The sequence below is a fragment of the Poeciliopsis prolifica genome, unplaced genomic scaffold, assembly GCF_027474105.1.
Source record: "Poeciliopsis prolifica strain line A6 unplaced genomic scaffold, Auburn_PproV2 SCAFFOLD033, whole genome shotgun sequence".
Lineage (NCBI taxonomy): Eukaryota > Metazoa > Chordata > Actinopteri > Cyprinodontiformes > Poeciliidae > Poeciliopsis > Poeciliopsis prolifica.
Window position 1 is genome coordinate 6,073,963 of NW_026562408.1, and position 21,815 is coordinate 6,095,777.

General features: G+C 37.2%; 1 protein-coding gene across 6 annotated transcripts in view; it reads right to left on the reverse strand.

The window, feature by feature from the left end:
• Positions 1–295: 295 nt before the first annotated feature.
• trim3b (tripartite motif containing 3b) overlaps positions 296–21,815 on the reverse strand; it is a 30,693-nt gene continuing 9,173 nt past the window's right edge. For 2 of the 6 annotated variants that reach the window (XM_055051347.1, XM_055051345.1), the window contains 16 exons: positions 11,450–11,625; positions 10,877–11,006; positions 10,249–10,359; positions 9,964–10,115; positions 9,606–9,786; positions 9,406–9,507; positions 9,185–9,283; positions 8,925–9,077; positions 7,762–8,140; positions 7,202–7,305; positions 6,929–7,096; positions 5,916–6,084; positions 5,146–5,187; positions 3,894–3,964; positions 3,673–3,813; positions 296–2,967 (listed from right to left, as the gene is read on the reverse strand). In XM_055051347.1, coding sequence (XP_054907322.1) covers positions 2,815–2,967; positions 3,673–3,813; positions 3,894–3,964; positions 5,146–5,187; positions 5,916–6,084; positions 6,929–7,096; positions 7,202–7,305; positions 7,762–8,140; positions 8,925–9,077; positions 9,185–9,283; positions 9,406–9,507; positions 9,606–9,786; positions 9,964–10,115; positions 10,249–10,359; positions 10,877–11,006; positions 11,450–11,595 — 2,301 coding nt within the window. In that variant the 5' untranslated portion in view covers positions 11,596–11,625 and the 3' untranslated portion in view covers positions 296–2,814. The other 4 variants (XM_055051346.1, XM_055051343.1, XM_055051348.1 and 1 more) reach the window with 4 other exon arrangements.

Here is a 21,815-nt window from a genome sequence, read left to right on the forward strand (position 1 = left end):
CTTGTTATTTAAAGTCACTGATCTTCAGGTTTATAAATACCTTATTGGCAAAGGAAGTATTTAGAAGACATACATTGATTCTGTTTAAACCAGCTCTTAAATGAAGTACGTAGATTGTGAGTTTGGAAATACAGCAGTCGATCATTTTCAGCTTAGTGTGATCAAACTAAATTTTCTTCTGGACTGTGCTTAATCTGCCAAAAGCAGTCATCATAATTGTCATTAACTAAAGGAATTGTTCAAGGCATATTCATGAAACAGAAGCCTGTTGAAATAAAACACAATTTACACAGCATTTCTCACTGTTCTGGTTTATTTTTGCAATAATTTTCCAGGATTACACACGTCTTGTAATTGCTTTCTGTCTGATCTCTAGCATACAGCCGTACACATATTTGGTAAATGTAGCCTTTTATTTAAATGTGCTTTAGTCATTTCACACAAACTCTAGTTAGTGACAATTAAAGACATGGAAAATGAAAAACAATGTGATTTACAAAGAAAAATTGTCAGTCCACAGTTTTCCAACAAATGAAAAACAAGAATAAAGACAGTTAACAGTTTTTATAAACGTACATAAAAAATAGGTTCCTTTTGGAGCCACACATAAACACAAATACTCTAAACTGTCCATGATAAAGTGCTGGTTATCAATAACAATAATAAAATGACTGTTATGAACAATAACAAATGAACTGTACATACAGGCATATCTTATTCTTGTAAAATGATAGAACTCTTATATTTGTACTTTGTGCAATGTTCAAAAGCAAATTAAAACATTTTGGCAGAGGGTAACATCAATGTTAAACAATGTAAGCTCTTTGAGGAAGTTAGAGGAGAAATCAGATTTCAGATGCTACAACTTATAATGTTTGGCAGAAAGTAAAGTGTCCAACACAACAGTTAGAAAAATAATTTGCACATCATAAAGAAAAGAAAATCGAAAATAAATAATCTGGAAAAAATCAAATACAGCAAATGTTTACAACTTTGTTCTAATATTTCACTCATTTTGGGTGGCTACTGCTTGGCATTTTCATTTAAATGTTGGAATAAGTAGGATATATACTGTTGCAATATAACATGGACAATAAAGCCATATGTACACATATATATGCATATTTACAAGTACAGTAAATTATTGATATTAACAGACAAAAGTGCAAAAAGCCATGGGGTCAATTTTTAGAAATCTATTTTGGTTATTACAACAGCAAGACCAGAAACAGAAATTACCTGTAGAAGTGGAGCTTGTTGAGATGTTATGCTTCATTGAAGAAACTATAACTTGCAAAAAGGTCAACTAATGACTGGTGGGTCTTGTCAGGATGAAAAAGTACAGAATGATGAATTGACCTACTACTACACATTCCAAAATGTCCTGTTTTAAAAAATGGAAGGCAGGAATAGCAGGGTTTTGGAGCTCAGTGACAAAATGGCACCTCTTAGGATTGTGAAATGATGTTCTATTGAAAAGTTTCAAGCAATAAATATATCTTCTCTGCAGCAGAAAACACCTATGTTCTTCATTTAGTTGATTTATTGTTTACAGAAGCTTAAACTAAAACATACCAATTTCTACAAACACTCCTTTATAAAGTTTTAGATCATTATTGCATTTGTATTCTTGGATTTTATTGAAATGTAAGGATGAAAATCATTTACACAGGAAACGGATAATGGAGGTGGTTTCCCAGTGATTTCCCTGCAGTACAAATGGACAAAGGCCAAAATATATGTGCTAAACCAGAGTTTCTAATAAGTCATTTAAATGTTTTCTGTATATTTCCCCTTTGAATATGATTTTGACATTTGTTGAACAGGATATGGACAGAACAACCTTTTCCCCATATTGCCAAATTTAAGTAGTGTTGCAAGCCTCTGAAGTAAGAAGCATAGTAATTCATAATACCACAAGGTTATGGAGATTTCACATGAAGGATTGAAGAGAATATTGATGCTGTGGTCAGGACACAAGAAGTAAAGGGCATGCTAAAGTTGAAAAAAAGCCAGTTGAAAAAAAGGTGCAAGTAAACTTTTAAACAGTGATAATTTAATAATTTCTTTGCTTTGAATTCTGCATTACTCTCACCCTCAGTGTTCTGATCAGACATGCTTTATATGTTCCCAGATAACATACAAAGCATGTTATATGTAGCCTGGATTTTTCACACAGGAAATATATTGGTGGTGCAACATCTCCAACAACTTCTATTAAAAATAAATGTCCAATGCAATAATACTTACCCTATTCTCTAAAGATTAATAAATAAGCATTCATAAATAACCATTAGCATTAACTTCAACTCCTTTGAGACTGGAGCTGTTTTCAGTCCTCATTGGCTTTAGACCCTTTAGACTGGATGTTAGCCTCTGGGGCTAATTCAAAAAGAACACATGAAAGTTAACTACAGCAGGTAAGATTTTGAGAGCTTGTAACATTTTTAAAGAACCTCACTACAAACTGTACTGAACTACAGGCCTACCTTCCTCTGAAAACATGGTTGGAAATAGTACATGCTTGTTTGCCTTGCTGGTTGCTGGAAAAGTCACGAATCTAATCCAGAAATTAGGTTTACAACAAAATGCCACGGTTGCAGGCTGAGTCCAGGTGGATATACTGGCAGAAATCCAACTTGTTTCTCTTCTTCTAATATTAATATTTTTGAAATTTCTTTACCCTTCACTGAAAAGAAGTGAACAAGAAATGAATCTGCCCAAACAGGCTGCAGGAACATTGCACGTTAATGTCAGCCAGTAATGTGAAATATTAATTTATTCAAGCAGGATTGGTTGATGCCTTTCCTTTATCTACTGCAGATATCTGTAAACTTTGAAGCAGTGATTTCCGGAGTCGGCAACTGCCACATGTCCATCTGAGGTGAGAGCGAGGCCCTGGGGCCCATAGAGCGGGTCAGCTGAGGTGTTAATGTAGGACAGGAAGGACCCTGTGCTATCAAAAACCTAGAAATCAAAAACAAAATATTTCCTTTTTATTTTTTGCCAATAATGGAATAACTATCAAAAAGTGCTCTGAAAAACATTTCTCTTTTACACATTTCTTCTGTGTTTTTTTTTTTTTTATCTTTGTTTCAGATTGTGACACTAATTTGAATATCACATCAGCAAGTTCATAGCTGAGTGTAATGCAGCTGGGATGAAGGTTGCTACCTCCAAATACGAGATCATGGTCTAGAGCCAGAAAAGGGTAGAATATCTTCTCTGGGTCGAGGACAAGGTCCTGCCCCGAATGGAGGAGTTAAAGTGTCTCAGGGTCTTGTTGATAAATGAGAGAAAAATGGGACAGGAGATCGATAGGTGGATTGGATTTCTACTCGTATCTGTGGTCATGAGATTTGGGAAGTGACCAAGATGTAATCAGTCGTTAGTTTGAGAAATGTCATGAATGGTTTTGATAGCTTTTACTCAGGTTAGCTTTCATTTCAAAATATCATTTTTTCTTAAACATTTAAGTATGACAAAAAGACAAAACAGAAGAAATTCAAGGCAAATGCTTGCAACCATTGCAATGTGGCAAAATATTTTGAAAAAAAAAACAGAGTATAAATACCTTTTTTAAGGTGTAGTATTATATAAAAGACTTGGAATTCAAGGCCATTGCTATGATAGCTCAATATTAATGATGATGAAAACAAAAGTGAACATTACCTGTATTCTGCTGTTACCCCAGTCGGCTACAATGATGTTTCCATTAGCATCTACAGCCACACCAGTGGGCGCGTTGAACTGGCCATTGCCTTCTCCATGAGAGCCAAATTTAAACAGAAACTCCCCATCTGCGCTGTATACCTGCAACAAGTCGTAATAAATTCATACCACCAGATACACTCTCTGAATATGAAGTCTTGCAGGGATTATATATCTTTTACCTTAACAGAGTGATTGTGAAAATCTGTCACTATAATTTCATTCTTGTTGTTCACTGCAACAAAGTGTGGACCTGAACAGAGAATCAAAAACAGATTTATTTTATTTGCACAAATCCTGTCACAGTTATTAGGTTGGTCAAACATGTTTGATGAGGTTGTTGATGTTCATCTTTGTGTAAAAACCTTTTCTGACAGTCTTTATGTACTGTTCTAAATTTAGAAACTTTTCTACAATAGTAGTGAGAAGCAAGACTTTTCAGTTTGAATCATATTTTGCATTGTTAGTGCATGCTAACAGATGTGTGATTGTATTGATGGTTTGAAAAAATTGCAACGTGGTTTAGCGTGGATTTTTGAGTTCTTTGATCATCCATCTAGGTGTTTTTCAGAATCAAACATTTGTTTTTTCATAAAACACAGAAGGATTGTTGATTAACAGAAACCACTAAAAAACATCTGCACGGTTCTGTGAAAAAAAAAAAAAAAAAGTATTCAACCCATTACAGATTTCTTCTGGTTTTGTTTTTATGCCTTGTTTCAGATCGAATTTTAAAATCAGAAGAAAGGATTAAATAACCAGGGGTTTTAAATGCCAATTTCAGTTATTTACAACCAAGTATAAATGTCCCCATTTTTATATAATAAATTAAATAATTAATTAAATGTTTTTAGTTCATGGCCTTACTACTGCATGACATGTAGAATGACAAATTCCCTTAAACAGTCTGACAAATCTGTTGCTTTCTGAGATATCTTACCCTTCTTTACGTTGTCAGAGAGGTTATTTTTAAGTTTTTTGTTGATTCTAGAGTTCAGACAAACTACCAGACCAAAGTGCGACTAGAGAAATGTAATTAATCACATTGATTTGATTCGTATTTTAAAATAAAAATAATAAATTACATTTCAAAGAAATTATTTGAAAATATTTGGCCATTGTTAAAACATGAAGTCGTGAAAAAAAGGAAGAATTAAGAAAACCTGTAATTGGGTCAATACTTTTTTCATAGCACTGTATTTTTGCAATTAATTTTTTATAGTCACACAAAAAACACAATGTACATGACAACATGTTGATTCTGCTTTTTATGAAATTGTAGCTGAGCTTCAAGCAATCTCTGTACAAGTATATCTTCATCCATCTTTATCGACAATCTGTCTTCTCTGGAAGTCAGACACGTGATCAGGGAATTGGGTTAGACAGAGGACACTGTGGGATTAAGGTCGCAGCAAGGCCACACTTAGTACTTACTGAAAACTGAGCCAGATTTATTAAAGTTTGGGCCAAGTTTTTCTGAATCAAGAACAGAAGGAAAAACAGAAAGAAAGAACAAGCAGTTTGTCAGAAATAAAGACAGGTGAGAAAATAAATACTTTAGCGCAATCAGTAGAGTCGCCTTCTGCAAACCAAGCAATGTCAGCAAGATGTTAAAGTTACAAATAACTTTAACATTTCATATTCCAATAACTGAAGAACAATTAACATTAATACTAATTGTTGATGCCGCTTTGGGTAAATAGATGACAAATCGGAAATGTCACCAATAGGGCACACCCGAATGGCTGCCATGGGAGAGTCAAGGATTCCTCAAAATATATAAATGGGCCAAAACAACATTCCATGTTATCTCATCTTACTCCCTGCCCCTTTCAACCATATAGTAGAACCCCTCCATCATCTGAACACACTTATTCTTGCAGGAGCTCAAGGTCCTCTCCAGCAGTCATCAAGCGAGAAGCAAGGTCTGCCCTGGACAAGTTGCCAGTTCATGGCAGAAATAGTACAATGCTTTTAATAAATACATTTCTTTACAAAGACAAAAAGCTACTTTATGGAACTACTGGATATTTGTGTGACTAGGTGAATGAGAAACACCCCGCAAAGCTCTTTATAGAACAAATATGAGGTTGAAAACTGTTTTCAATTTGTAGAAAACCTAAAATTCTCTGCAACAGATTGTCTGCAATCCTATCTATCAAGGTTCAAAAAAGCTCTGCTGAAGACTTAGCATCTCTCCTCACCTGCAAACTGTCTGTCAGATGTCCCTCTGCCTCCAAACTTAGTCACCAGCTTCCCATTGGACTGAAAGATGAAGACACAGCAGGCTTTGTTATCCACAGTGATGATGTGTCCGTTTTTATCCACGGCCACTCCTTTGGGACCCATAAGACGGCCTGCACCAATCTTATTCTGTGGTAGAAGAAGACAAAAAGGATTACTGGACAAACTAAAATCCTGTTGGTTGGATTTGTAGGGGTATTTTGTACAGAGCTTTCTTCTCTTCTACAACCCTCTGTGTTTAATAAAGCTTTAGTTTGGAAATGAAGAGAGTTAGATCAAGGGAGATTTATGGGTTGACCAAAGCAAGCACATAGAACCATCAATGACCCAATTGCAAGAACCAATCCTGAATCTACTTGGTTAGATTCAATTTGGCTTCTTTTCTTGGTGACTTTTTACTTTTGTTCACTGTCTAATTTTTAAATCCCCACCAGTTCTGTTTGTTTTGCATTCATGTAACTGAGGTAGACCACCTTATCTTTGATATTATATTATTTTTAATTAATATAAATTAAGGAGAGGAATTGCTAAAACATCCAGATTGTACCTCAGAACCAACAGCCTCCTCAGAGGAACCTTCCTGGGCAGACAGGACATCTGCTGAAGCCAAAGTAAACCCTCTCACCAATAGAGAGAGGATAAAGAGTAGGCGTAACCTGAAGAATAACAGCAGGTTGGTTCTGAGTAAGTAAACAGTCATCTGACCCTGTCATAGACGCTCTTGTTGAGTTCTATGATTAAGGGTGTTTTCAGGCTTTGGAACCCATTGGACTTCAAAGGTCTTTCTCCATTTGAATTTCTGTGCACGTTCAAAAAAATCCTCAAGTAGGCATTTAGCAACCAAGATACAGCACTTTGAGTTTACATTTTGTGGACACAGACACAAATATTTGCTACAACTCATAATAATTTGTTTTTTTCACAAGGCATTACCGAGACTTAAATCAAAGATAAGGTGGTGTATTATGTGTACCTTGAACTTGCCATCTGAGGAGAAGATGCTGACCCATCTGTTGTCATAATCGGCCACCACGATGTCTCCATTCATGTCTACAGTGACTCCTGTCGGTCTCTGCAGCTGTCCTGGAGAACGACCCCTGACCCCAAAGCGCATTTTAAATTGCCCATCGTTGGAAAATACCTGCAGCCATTTCCAGAACTCATGTTTAGCACATAACATCAGTGGTAGTACAGTGGTCCTACACAGTTGCATAAACATGCATTGTCCTCTATGTGTCTGACTCACCTGTATGCACTGGTTGTTGCTGTCAGCCACCACCACTCTGCCGTTGCTGGAGGCTGAGATTCCTTGCAGATTTGTGAACTCGCCTTTTTCCCTTCCCCGGGAACCTAAGGAGAGAGTTTGGCATTCAGTACTTGTATTTTTTTTATTAACACTCTCACTGTGTCTGATTTATTATCCTTGACAGCCCATACTAGCATGTTCCTGCTAATTCTGAGCAAAGATTATTGAGTGCTTCTCAGCCTAATGAGCGGTTTTGAATTGTGTTATTATGCAATTAAAACTTGAAACGCTTCTTTTTTTTAGGTAGGTAATGCAACACACTAAAAGTTGTGTGTTTTTGTGGGTTATATTAGTTTGAATGTAATCAGTGCATGTAAAGTGTTTTGTGTTGCATCTGCTTTGACAGAGAAAAGTATAAAAATTCTGCTTGTTGAAAACACTTTTGTCTACCAGTTTCAAGAATTGACTAAGCAACTGTTATGCAATAAGAAAAAATAACTCAAATTGTTAACCTATTTAACAGGAGACATTTTGAAATATGTCCTTGAAGTTTGTCTTACCAACTCTGTAGATGAGCTCGTCCTCAATGGGGTTCTCCTTTTTTTTGGTGGTGCTGTACATGCTGGAAGGCCTTCGCACCGCTTTCTGACGGATGTGGCCTCCTGTCCCGCTCGGGGACTTCACCCTCCTTTTCACATCATCCGGAGACTGGGGCACATCTGACGGTTTGACCACCCGCAGACGGAATGGGCTGCCACGTATGGGCTGACCATACAGCAGCAGGCAGAACGAATACTCTCCTTCGGAGCGCAACGTGTAGCCCACTTCATACGTTCCATTCTTGTTGTCCGTTATTTCTACCTCTGCAGCTCTGTTACCGTCAGCTGACAATATCTCAACCTTTAAAACAGCATTTCCTGTCCTCACCAACTCTCCATCCTATAAATAATGACAACAATTATTATGGAACTTGTTATGTACAGAAAATTTTGTGTAAATATAAATGTAAAGTGTAACTGAAAATTTTAATATATAGCTTAAAGGAAAAAGAAAATGTATCTGGTGGCAATACACTAGTTGGCTATAGAATCCAGCTAAATAGCAGAGCACCAGAATGGAAAAAAAAAACTTTTCTGAAATATAAATACAGCTGCTCATGGATACATTTTTGAAGGCACTGTTTGGTTGTTAAAACATCTGAACCTCTGAATGTCTAAAAGAGCACTGTCAATTCATCAACTGGAAATGGAAAGAGTGTGGGACAACTGCAAAGTTATTAAGATATGGCTATCTACCTAAACAGACCGCCAGGACAAAGAGAGCATTTATCAGAAAGCAACAGAAAGGCTCAAAGACTCTAGGAACTACAGTAGTCCACACCTTAAGTGTGGTATTTATTAGGAGAGTGTGAAGAAGCTCCTGCTGACAGAAGTAAAAATTGGTCTTACATCCTGCAAGTCATGTGTGGCAGAAGGCAAACAGAATGTCTGGTCAGACAGGAGAAACTAAAACCTATGTATCCTTTTTCTTTCAAACACTGCTTTGTGTTGGTTTGCTATATAAAATTCCAACTGAATCTGTGGTTTTAATATCACAAAATATAATAAAACTTCACTGTAAAATGTCTTCAAAAGGCACTATAAAACACTTTCAGAGAGGAAAGCAGCATTCCAAATCATAATGGTGCACTAAAATCTCAGAATAAAAAAAAAAAAATCCATACTTTGTCTTTTGTTGTCACAGTAATGGTTTGGTGCTGCCCAGTAGCTGCATGTCTCAGTCCCTCCCCTGTGGCGACAGAGGTGTGTGCCACGGCTGATGTTGTAAGGAGAACGCCCAGGTTCTGGATGGAGCGCCGCAAACCCTCAGTCTCCACCTAGAGTACACAACTCCTGCTTTAATAAACTCATAAGTGTTAGAGCGGTTGGTGCTGCTGGTGATTAAAATTGATGAGTTTGAATAATAGCAAACAGCGGATAGTACCTGACAGTCTAGATGTGCGTTCTGATGTGGCTTCTCTGGAAAATCGTGTCTGGCCAGAGCTGTGACCCGCTCACTCATCTGCTTCTGAACCAGTAGCACCTACACTTACAAAACATTAACCATTTTTTTTTTTCTGTAAAAAAATGTAACATCCACTACTATAGTTGATTCCCTGATTAGTTGGCTTATGAGTAGCCACAAAATTATATTTTATGAGGCACCTCAGTTGCATTCCCATGGCTGAGAGCCTGCTCTGTGAAGCTGCAGCTGCTCTGGATGTGTTCCTTCCCCTGGAGAAGAGAGGAAAGCTGGGCATGGAGGACCTGCATTCAAAAAAGCGGAAAATGGGTTGGCAAGTTCGGAGAGCCAGAACATAAAAAAAGAAGCAATAACTGCATGTGTGAAAGTGTATGGAATGGACCTTTTGCTTGGAGCTGCAGATGTTCTCCAAGTCTGTGATGAGGGCTGTCTTGCGGTGATGCAGCACCCGCTCCAGCTCTTCAAACGTACTGTTGATCTCTGCTACTGCCTCAGTCTTTCTTTCATTTAGCTGCCGCGAGATCTCACTCACCAGCTCAACAGCTGCTGTCAGCTGAGGGAGTCTTCAAGACAACCAAAGGAAAGTTTTTCATCAAGATATTTTCAGCTGACCTTAAAAATATGTAAAATTTTAAAGTTAAATTTTCTTTCTAGGATGATACTCTGTAAGAAATGCTTGAAAATTTAAATCACTGCATGAGGGGGAAAGATAAAATCCCCACCAAAGATCAAGTTCTGACCTGCTGTGAATGGCATCAAGCTGTGTTTTTAGCACAGCTTTGTGCTGCTCCACTACATCCCGCAGAGGAACAGTCATATGATCCCGGTGCTCGCCCTCTGTGCAGTCCAAACACATGGCTGTCTCACAAGACTCGCAGTAGAACTCCATCACCTGCAGATGGAGCCAAACTTAATCATTATCTCTTGGTAAGCAAGATATCAATATTTAACATTCCTTTCACTTTATCTAAAGCACCAAACAAGACAATTTAGGACCTTTTAGCGAGCAGAGAAGGATTTCATACCTTCCCTTCATGGTTTGGGCAGCAAAGAGGCTTCCCTGCTACTGCAGCGCTGACCGACTCCAACACACTGCAGGCCTCGGGCCGTGAACACTCCGGCTCACGCTGCAGGACCTAACACAACACATTACCATTCTCATTACAGGCTACTTTTAATAATCACATCTGTGAATACCCCTTTCTTTTAAATTCATTGTGTTATGAAATTACACAATGGTATTTATAGTTAGTTTAAATCTTCTTAAAGTGTTTTTAATCCATGACATAAACATTTACTTTTTAAACTTCCAGTCACTGTTAATTAAATTCTCAAAAGCTATGTTCTTAAAAAAAACCTTTCAGAGATTAAGTCTTCAGAATGACCTCAGTCTGGAAGAATGCTCTCCCTCCCTCCCGCAATGTCTTTCCAATTAAATGCAGCTCGGAAAAAAAAAAAAAAAAAACTCACACAGGCAATACATATACAGGTTTTATTCATTTGTTCTAATCTTTTATTTTCAAAGTATAAATAACAGGTGTGCTTGTATCTGATTAGCTTTTTTGTTAATCAGATACAAGATGAGGCATTGTGTAATGCTTCATCAGTGGTATAGATAGATTATGTGATATAAAATGTAATGTAGGACCAGACCTCCATGAGATTAGTGATGAAGAAGTTGTTCTGTAGAGCTCCCACTCCCTTCTCAGGCAGGATGGATGTTTGTCGACACACAGGACACGAGAGTGTCAGAGACTCTGGAGGAATGTAATTCTGAAGACAGCTACAGGGAGAAAGTTAACAAGTTTGTAACAGGATATAACATTAACAGAGATATTACACATCAGTTCCAGTAAAAATTAAAAGGATGTTTTCTTATGAAGAGAGACAAAATGAATGCATTCCATCTTAATGAGACATAAAAGACAGAGTCTTTGTAATTGTGTCTTTAAAAACAAAAGATAACGGGCACTATCCATTACTAAAAAGGCCTCTCTGAGGAGTCAACAATGTTAAGCTGTTATTTTGTGTTTAGGGATTTGAATTAGATGTGGCGCTAACAAGAATTTCACAGTTAACAGGATATTATTCAGGAACCACAACCACAGAAGAAGCTGCAATTCAGCAACTGTGCTGCATCTTTTTTATTTTTTTAGACGCAACAATTATTGTACAACGAAGCATTTCAGGCTTGGTTGTACAACGTTTACAAATTCCAATGGTTACCTTTCGCAAAATGTGTGTAGACAGGGCAGGACCTTGGGGCTGTGGTAGTGATCCAAACAGATGCTGCAAACCAGGAACTGCTTGTCTATCTGACGCACCACAGGGCTGGCGTTCCCTGCCTCACGCTTGGCCATAGCAGTGGACATTTAAAGCCACAGAGAATGACAGCTGTCAACCTGCGGGGATAGAAAAATATAAAATAAATCAAACAAGCTGCTCAGATTCTAGACTCTGCTTTCCTATTCGGTGTGAAATTTAGGGCTTCATTCATGTATCAGAAACTGAAGTATAGAAAGATTTATAATTACTAGATTTTTCAAAAGTGCTTTTGTTATGCTGGAATTTATAAGTTAAAGCCAAAAACAGTTACTAGGTGAGATAAGAGTCTGAGTGTACACCGAGTATATAAGAAAACCAGTAATACCAAAGAAAAAACTGTATCCACAACTTACAAAAAGCATGAAAAAAAGACACAAAATAACCAAGTTAACTAATGAATTAGGGATTCTGGTATGTGGATAAAATTGATGATGGTTCAAAGTTAGAACAAGTACACACTTAGAAAAAAATATGTTTATTAGAGATTAGGAGGGAGATGCACATAAGTGGCCCCAGGATAAAAATGTAAAATGCAAAACAGGGTTGTTTTGCATTTTACTCCATTTTGCAGAGAAGTGATTAAGGTCAGAATATCCAAATTAAGTAGATGGCGCATGTGACACAATTCAACAACTGAGTCATGCTCAGAAGTGTCAACGGGGATAGCAACATGTTGTAAAAATGCAGCCACATTCTGACTTGTCTTACAGGGAGGGAAAACATGCCAACTGTTAGAGACAGTGATGGTGCCTGTAACTGCAGCTAAGATATAATTGTTTTTGCTAAATACACACAAAAAAGGTTTTGCCAAGCAATGGAAATGTATCTTTATATGGGACAACAGCAAACCAGAACAAGAGCCTTTTTATAGGTTTTCAAAGCTAATCGGTATTGTGAAACACACTAAAGCATAAAATAAATGACTTCTGATAAAGCTTCTTTAAAAGGAAGTGTCATTAGCACATATGGATATGCCATGTGAAACCATAGTTACTCATCTATTACCTCAAAAGTATCCATAATGATTTCAGGAGTTTAATGTAAATGCTCCTGGTTTAACCAATGAACTCATGCTTTTTACTGAAAAGAACTGAAGATTTGAAATATATTCACAAATTACCAAATAATCTTAAATAATATGTGCAGTTGTAAATACAGTTAAGTTAATATAGACATGCATGTTTCCCACATGACTGTGGTTTTAAATTGAACTATCCTTTTGGACATAGTTTGATTCAAACACTTAATAAAAGAAAATATTTGCCCTGAATTATTTGAAATCCCCATTCTAAAAGAGATTGTAAATGCCGTAGACACTGAAATTTAATGGTTGCTAAATCTTTGTGGGTCAGCAGTGCAACAGAGCCACCAGCTTTACATAATCTCATCTAGAAATGCAGTTGCAGACCTGGATATTCTGCCTAGCAACATAAACCACTCCTGTCTACACATGGCCCACTTCCATATTCATTTGTGCAAGCACAACCTTTATACTTAAAAAGTATGCCACCAATAGCTGATAAAATATTTTTGTAGTTGGTCTATAAAAGAAAACTCCAATAAAACAATTAAGCACCATGTCAGATTTTGTTTTGTTCCGGACACTTTTTGTGGTTATGTCCTTTAAGAGCTTCAGCCTGCATATGTTAGTTGCATCTTGGTGTTGCTAACTGGTTCCATCCATGTGGTTTGGTCACATTTTCTCAGTAGGTCAGCATATATATTATTTATGTATCAGGCATGCACTCATTTCCTTGCTCAAAGACTAAGCAGAGAGCAGTTTGTGTCTAAAACAAGCATATTGAACACATGCAGTAAGAGTTCAACTGTCACAGTAAAAATAAAAATCTAAGTTCATGTTAAAAGGTTGAGTTTGATTTATCAGCCTCCTCTCCACTCTGTTCTTCTCTGCACATCTGTTGAACCTGAATCTAATGCAACCCTCTATCCCTGATATTCAATCTGTACACATGCCCTATTGTCACACGCAAACATAGAATCTTAGTGATTAAGAGCCTAACTGTATATCTTTCCAGTACTTGCAGAGCAGATCCAATGACATGCAGCGCTTACAGTGATGGGGTTAAAGGTCATATCTGTTGCTTAGTCATGAAAATGACACAGAACTTTTACCATGTGAGTACAGTGTGAATAAATAAAATGTTTAGCAGCAAGTATCTTAAGTTTCTCTAAATTTACATGAATATGCATCGTTCTTCTCCTGGCTTTAAACGAAAAGGGAAGAGTTTATTCTTAATTAATCAGATACAAAGAACCATACTACACAGTGTAAAAGATTACTGCCTGACATACATAACAAAAAGAAAATAATATGTACGCTAAAACAAGGCCGCCAACCGTTAGAAATAGGAGTAGGATACTTTAGCACACACAATTTGATTGGCAGCTTAGTTAGGCTGTTACATTCTTTTGCATGCTAAGACACCTTATCAAAGCACATATTTGCCTATTATACAGAATGAAGCACGCTAAATTAGACACTATCCAAATGTTTCAGAAATTGCCTAACATTAAAATCTCATTCTACCAAAATACTAACCACCTCTGCATGCATCACCTTACAGGTCCCTAACATACATTCTGATTAATTCAGCTATTATATAAAAACTTAAGGGCACTCACAAAATATTGAACTTTCATTCTGAGATGGTTAGAAGATAAATGTAAAACAGACAACATCATGGCAAAAGTAACAAACCCCATCCTGATGCACCAGAACTCTGAATTCTACACCTTTAACCCCAATGCATGAACACTATATGAAACCGGGATGTTCAAAAGCAACACACATATGACAAAGACTTGACAGGACATAAAGTTTCACAAAAGGTGATTAATTCCCTTAAGCTTAGGTCCATAAAATACAAATTTTTGTCATAGCCAACTTACATAACTAAATAGAAACCGTATGTTGTTCTTCAGCAGGATCAATTACTCTGACTGAGTTGATTGATGGATCTGAACACAGGGGATCCCTAAAGAAAAGCTGTTAGAGGATTTAAAAGACCTGAGATTGGGACAGAGGTTCATCCTCCAGCAGACAACCCTAAACTTACAGCGCAGCAACAACTGGTGTAGTATACATCTTTGGGTACAGTCAAAGTTCAGACATCCAATGGCAAACTTTGTGGTGAAAACAGTATGAGAAAACTTAGAAGGAAAAGGCTATGCTGAGATGCTGAGTTTTTTCAAATAAACTCCAGGAAGATTTAGGCTGCCATCAATCAATACATAAAGCACTAAATGAATAGAGTAAATGGAGTTTGACATTTCATGTATAAATTGAGGAAAATAAAATGTGGACTGAATGCATTTTCATTTGATGGGTTTAAATTTATTGGCACAGGGAGGAAATAACAAAAAATGTCACTTTAATTTAAGCTTTCATTTGAAATGTTTGACTCAAGCATGAAGAGGCAAAGGCATTTAAAACAGATCTTGTTCTTATTAAATGAATACATTTTCAAAACTGAGGCAAAGGGAGCAAAGAAATGAAATCCAACAGCTCTTGCTCCATATCAGAAAAGAGGGGAGCACAATCATAAATATCTGTAAAATGCATTCAGAAAATTGCTGATATCTCCAAGAATTTATCCATGCACAGTTAAACTCCAAAGTGAGGCAGAATTTTTTGATTTGATGCTCTTAAGCAACCATGACTGGTCGACTGTCAGACTCTGAAGTGATTGAAGGCGTGCAGATTTGAATTTAGCCTCTGCAGTCCCACACAGCGGGGTAGCTAGATGCCAAACCCACCGAGGCAGGACTGCAGGAAGTTTAAAAAAAATGTATTCATGAAAGGAAGCATCTTGCAGGGAGCTGTCAGTTGATGCCATAAAAATGATGAGTGTTTTAATTTGCTCACTGTGAAGCAGCAGCGATGTTGTGGATGACCTCAGGCTTGAGTAATTCCCCCCTCCCAAAAAAACTCTGAGGATTAGATTGTGTGTGTGCGCGTGTGTGGGTGTGTAACTTAACTGTTTATGGGTGTGTATTGCGATGCGTGAGTCCAGCATTTGTTTTGTTGTAACAAAAAGCTAACCCAGGCACACAATGGTTTCCTTTCACTGTCGACTTTGTAGCGAACACAAAAGCTGCTCGTTTTCTCTTCCAGAGCTGAAACCTCTGCTGTTGAGTTTTTGCTACAGTAAAAGTCTCAGTTTATGCGTACTCCTCCTTATGATTTATGTATACAAATATAGACAAAAGCAGTGCGGTGTTAATCTTGCATTTTAACAGCTGACTGTAAGAGGCAGACATTGCAAATACAACGAATATTTCCTTCTGCTTCTGGTCACTGTGATGCACCTGTACAACACCAGTAAATGTGTGCTGACGGCCTGTGCAAATCTGAAAACTATACAGTCACACATGCAGACAACGCGAACATATAAGGCTAAAGAGTCAAGAGTTGACAGTCACTACCTACTGTCAGCAGAGAGGACAGCAGCCGTGTAGAAGGTTTCATAGCTGCTCCGTGAGAGTTTCCCTGAGGAACAACCGCACGCCCTGACTCACACGTAACTGCTCACTTTCATCTCCTCTGTCTCTTCCCTCTCTTCCCCTTCCTTTTCCTATTTCGATGTAAAATCATGCGTACTGAAACAGGCTGAACGGAGTTGACAACAGAGGGTGGGGCTGGGATTTTAAAAAGGCCCTCCTACTGTCAGAGCTGTTTACAAGCATGAGTCGACTGGATACCCTCCTACTGCCGCACTCTGATTGGCTGGGGAACTTGGGCTAGCGGGGATGACAGATTGCGTCATAGGGCAACAATTTGTGCTAGTGAGGGAGTGAGAGTCGAGACAAAAAGAGAAAAATGTCCAATATAATCATGCCAACCTGCTGGCTCGAGATAAAATGTGTCGTTTTAAAATATAACGATTGTATAGGTCTGTTGAAAGATGATTAATTCTTGTTATTAAGCAATATTTCCTTCAGATTTTTTAACGAAAGCATCGTTTTTTTTTTACCAACCCTATAGCACAAGAGCCAACACAAGCTAGAAAATAAAGGAGAGCCAATGGAATTTGACTACTAATGTCTCCTTTCCAATTTTTAAAATGCATTTGGATTATAAGCCTCAGCAAAACAAGCAACCAAGAAAAAAAGCTTGACATGATCACTGAATTTTTTATTACACAATTTTTAGGAAAGGTTTTCACATCCCTACAACTTTTTTCACAGCTTGTCAAATTCTGCAAACATAGTCTTCCCTGAGTTGTTATGGCTGTTTCCACCTGGGACAATTTTAGACGTGTCCCTGTATTATCAGACCTTTTGTCTGATAATGATGAAAAGCTCATCATCAGGTTCCTCATAATGAACCTTTTGTCTGGTGCAGGAGTGTTGAACTAGCATTCAGGACAGCAGCCAGTAAGGACTGATTTTGGATGACTATTATTATTTAGAGTCATTTTTCTGTGCTGTGCGTAATGGGTGAAGTATCTAGCAAGCTCAGTCAGACTGGATGGGAAGCATCTGTTAGTATGAATTTTCACATTTGTCCCCACTTCTCAATTATATATAGATTTAATTGTAAATCACTTGGGTGTTTATTGTTTTGTCTGTATGTTTCCTCTGTTATTACCATACATTTAGCTCCATCCACCATCTTTGACCATGCTAAAGAAACACAAGATGTGTTTTGGGTTAATTTCTCCACAACTTAAATCCCAGCCCATGGTCTTCATGATGTTTGTTCACATATATTCTCTAAAAAACATAACAAGCCTTTGCAGAACAGCTGCACTTATAATGAAATTAAATTGCTCACTTTTACAAGGCGCCAATGTTTTGCCAATAACTAAATTTTGCACTCTCTGATGAAGCACTGTGTCCTTATGATGTGGTCGGAGCATAATCTGGGCCAAAAGGTGACAGTTCTCACCCCATCAATCTGCCATTAATCTGTGCGGATTGAGTTCAGTCATTCCTCCTCCCCTCACCGCTTCCTCTGGTTCCTCCCACACCTTTTCTAAAAATTTCCCATCATTCAAAACTCCTGGGCCTGCAGACTGCTGTGGTGGGTATAGCACGAAGACAGGGAAGATGAGGAGAGTACTCAGAGATAGTCCAAACAGCAAGGAATTTGCTGTGGAAGCACGCACAATGTAGTACATTTGAAATGGTTCATGGTCTTCTAAAATGGCTTAGTAAAATTTGATCTGGTGACTGGTATTTCAAAATTGATTTCAACAAGCAGTTTTTCTCTTGATTGAACAATCTGAGAGAATGTTATCTTTCCACAGAGTCATTTTAGGCATTACATGGGGAATAAGCAATATCCCACAAGCAGCACTCCAGCCTTTATTTGTTCTAATGATTAAAAATAAATAAGCTATTGATGTGGGTTTCACAAAAGTGGTGGAATGGGGGAAGTAAAGTTTGATGTTGAGGTTCATCTGATGTGTCTTTTGGTTGGTGATTGGTGAGACTCCACAATTCAAAATGTGTTTTCATTCTCAGTCAGCAAATAACCTTAATAAGTTGCTAAGAATGGAATGTAAAAAGTTATTGCCTTGCAACACAAATACAGCTACTCTGTGAAAGAACATAACTTAAAAACAAGCCACACTTTTCTTTCTTTTTTTTTTTTTTGCTAAAAATTGGAAAACTGTTTTGATTTACTTCCAATTCACAAGTTTGCATCATAATGTTTTGGTCTATCACATTTAATTTCTGTAAAATGAAATAATATGGGAAGATTTGAGAGGTACAAATTCGTTCGCAATATTCTGTATAAATGATGAGAACTTACAGAGAAGTGGATAAAAGGATGAGTAAGGAGTTGAGGTTACGATAAGTGATGGATGAGGTGAGTAAGTGGGATATAAGAAGCTCAGGATTGGACGAATGACAAATGTATAACAGTGAGGTGCTTAGGCAAGATGATAAGCAGCTGAAGGAGATGGAGGTCAGGATCTAAAGAGAAAAAAACTGGATAAAACACTGAATCCACACAAATCTGGTATAAAGCTTAATAAGTTCTTTCTTTTTTTAATTAATCAAAACCATCTTTTATTAATGAACCATGTAAAGTTGAAAAATAAAAAGTGAGTCTGTAGAAAAACAAAAACAACAAAATATGTATGTCTGATTATTTTTGGAAAGTATAAGTCCATTTTTGGCTGTAGTAAGCGGAAAAAGTAAACTGCTGATGGGTCAATGAGAAAATCAGTGAAGTAGCTATCAATTATGGATGGAATCAATTCCCTTCAAAATGTTTCAGATGGAGGAAATAATTTCAATAAGAGAATAATACGAATCACAGTTTTAAGTAAATTGTAAATTTGATTTTCTTTACCTTTGTTGATCACTGTATCAACAAAGGCTGTTTGTCATGTTTTCTCACACAAAAATGTACTCAAAATAAAGAACCTGACTCGGTGCTTTTAATCCAATTTGTTCGCATCTCAGAGCTCCACTGCAGATGTTTTAACTATTTTCTCTCGGCAGTTTTTTCCTGAAACATTGCCCTACTTCTAAACACACAGTGTCACACCTTGCAACAACTGCACAGCGTCACACCTTGACTGCAAAAACAATAAGTGTTTAAAAGCTTGCTTGCCACAGATATGTCACTATGTTATGACCATGGTCTGTTTTTTTGCCTTGAAATGCTTGACCTTAATGTTTTTAAATCTTTTAAAGAAATAAATTATTCAATAGAGTGTAAACATGGTTCTGTTCTTTATTTACTTTAAAACAGTGTAAAATATATAATTTACACAAAAATAACAGTTGTAAAAGCGCTTATAGTAAGAGTTAGTATTCATCATTCACACACATATTCAAGTGTAAAGTGTGATTTAAAGACCAATTAACCTGGCAATCATTATGTGCCTGTTTTGGACTGTAAGAGGAAGCTGGAGTACCCAGAGAACTCAATGCAGATATAGGAGCTACAATTTGGCAACAGTGCCAGCCACCGTGACATTGTGTAGTTCTTTACAGAAAACGAGTCTAATGGATTTCTTCTAATAAATGGATAAATTTTGCTAAGGAAGTTGCAGAGAAGCAACACACTTTTTGTAGTCACCGATAAGCTTCTGGCATAACACGAGTGGATATTTGGTGACTCTTTTTAATAGAAATTGCATAATTTATGCCAAATTTTGGGATTTCTGGCACAGATCTGATATGCTTTTAAGCATAGTCGCTTAGTTCAAGTTCAGAATGAAGAATTTAAAAGAAGTGCTCCTTATGGTTTTTCTTGCTCCCTATGTGCATGACACCAATACAACTGCCACAAAAGCAGTTGCTCAGCATTATACTGTCACCAACCTCATGAGATTTCAATGTCTTAACTTGACTCTTTTACCATTATGTCAAAACAGCTAATCTCCTAGATTGTTCTTTAAAGTCCCAACCAATTTTCTTTGGGAAATTCATCCAATATTTTGGGGAATTGTATGTAAATTTAAAGCTTGTGATAATAAATTCAACCATGTCTTAATTGAAAAAAAAAATTCTAAACCCAAGTTTTGCTTTTGAAATATACTGAATTTGTTCAACTAAATCAATAAAAGTCTCATTAAGACACTTGGCAGCCTTCTGATCTGCTGCCCAGTCCAGTCATCAGCCTTCACATACATATATGTCTATATATAGAGCTATCAGTTCTCATCCCCTTCACACCACTGACAGCCACGTGTTCCTAGCAGCACACAGTTTTAAAAGGCATTACTCTGATATCCAGCTAAAGACATGTCAATGAACAAAGATAAAAATTTAAATAACACTGAAATGTAACTGTAATTTCTGAAACTTCCACTATTGGTGATAATTACTTACTTTAAAGTTTAAACCTTATTCATACTAACTTGTTTCTGCTGAAGTTCCTGCAGTATGACTAAAGCATATATGGTAATTTGACAAACCACTTTGTCAATGGTTAGAAAGGAAAATCTGAATTTTTCCTTAAACTAAGAGTTAGCCAGCTATGTTAATATTAAAGCTGCCCTCAAGAAAAACAGGTATGAAAAAAGTTGTGTGAGAAATAAGGCTTCACACAGAATAGGTTCACAAAAGCAAAATGTACTCACCCGAGTGTCTGTTTACAAAAAGGTGCTTCTCCTTTTTCTTTCATCTGAACACTCAAAACTCTTTGCATTGTTTGTCACAAAAAGGGGGGTTTAAATGTGATGTCATCACAGTCTTAAGCCAAGGAAGGCTTTAATGGACCTGCCGCTGGTGGCATTGAACAACAAGTTCTCACATGGCTTCTGTAAATGACATTCCTGATCAAGATTATGTAGAGCCAAGCGTTCAACTCTTATGTAGGAACAAATTCAAATAAAGGACTCCAGCAGAATTTGCATACAAAAGCTAAATCTTATTCAGTGGCTCTCAAAAGTGTACACACCTTCATTGCCAAGTTTTGTCTGCACACTTTAACTATCATTTGTTGAAGAACAACAATAAAGTCCTTGTTAAAGTTAATCCATAAGAAGTCCTTTTTGCAGATTGTCACTATCCAGGGAACAATACAGACTCTTAAGAAGGCACACTTGTAAGATCAGACCAACAATCACCCTGAACAGCCACACACTATTGCCATGCAGCATCATTATAAGGGGTTTCCTTTATTCGTCTGGGGTAAGAAGCTGATCAGAGCTTACCCTGCAAATGTTGAATGGATGTGAATATTTTTGCTAGGCATTGCACACATATGCAGCCAATGAAATTATGTGCCTGCTGTGGCATTTAAATCATTTATCTTCATCTCTTGGAAGCAGAGCTCATTAAGAGACGGTTGGAATGAAAGCATCATCAGATTTCAGCATCTGAGCTATGAGGAACAGATACATGCAGCTCGGGTGGACATGTGGACACAGATCATTCGCCTCTCAGAGTATATTGTCCAAATTCTATACACACACTGTCTGTCACTGTGTACCCAAAAATAAAAAAATAGCTGAACAATTTTGTGACTCCCTTCAATTGAATGTGAATGTCAAAGACTCTTTACACAGACACACGCAGAATATCAGAATCAGAACAGCCAGTTATGTAAGCTTATCTACCAACCATATATGGATGGAGATCCTATGAAACATTCAAAAGAAATAGAACATGAAGCATGAATTTTTGCCCCCTCGTGTTTTTTTGTTTGTTTCTTTTTTATCATCTGACTGTACCTTTCTGTAAATGCACAGAGAATTATTTCAAGGAAATAAGTGCTTGTCCCACAGGGTAGATTGTTTCTTTAAATAACTGAAAGAATAAAAGCCTTGAGCTGAAC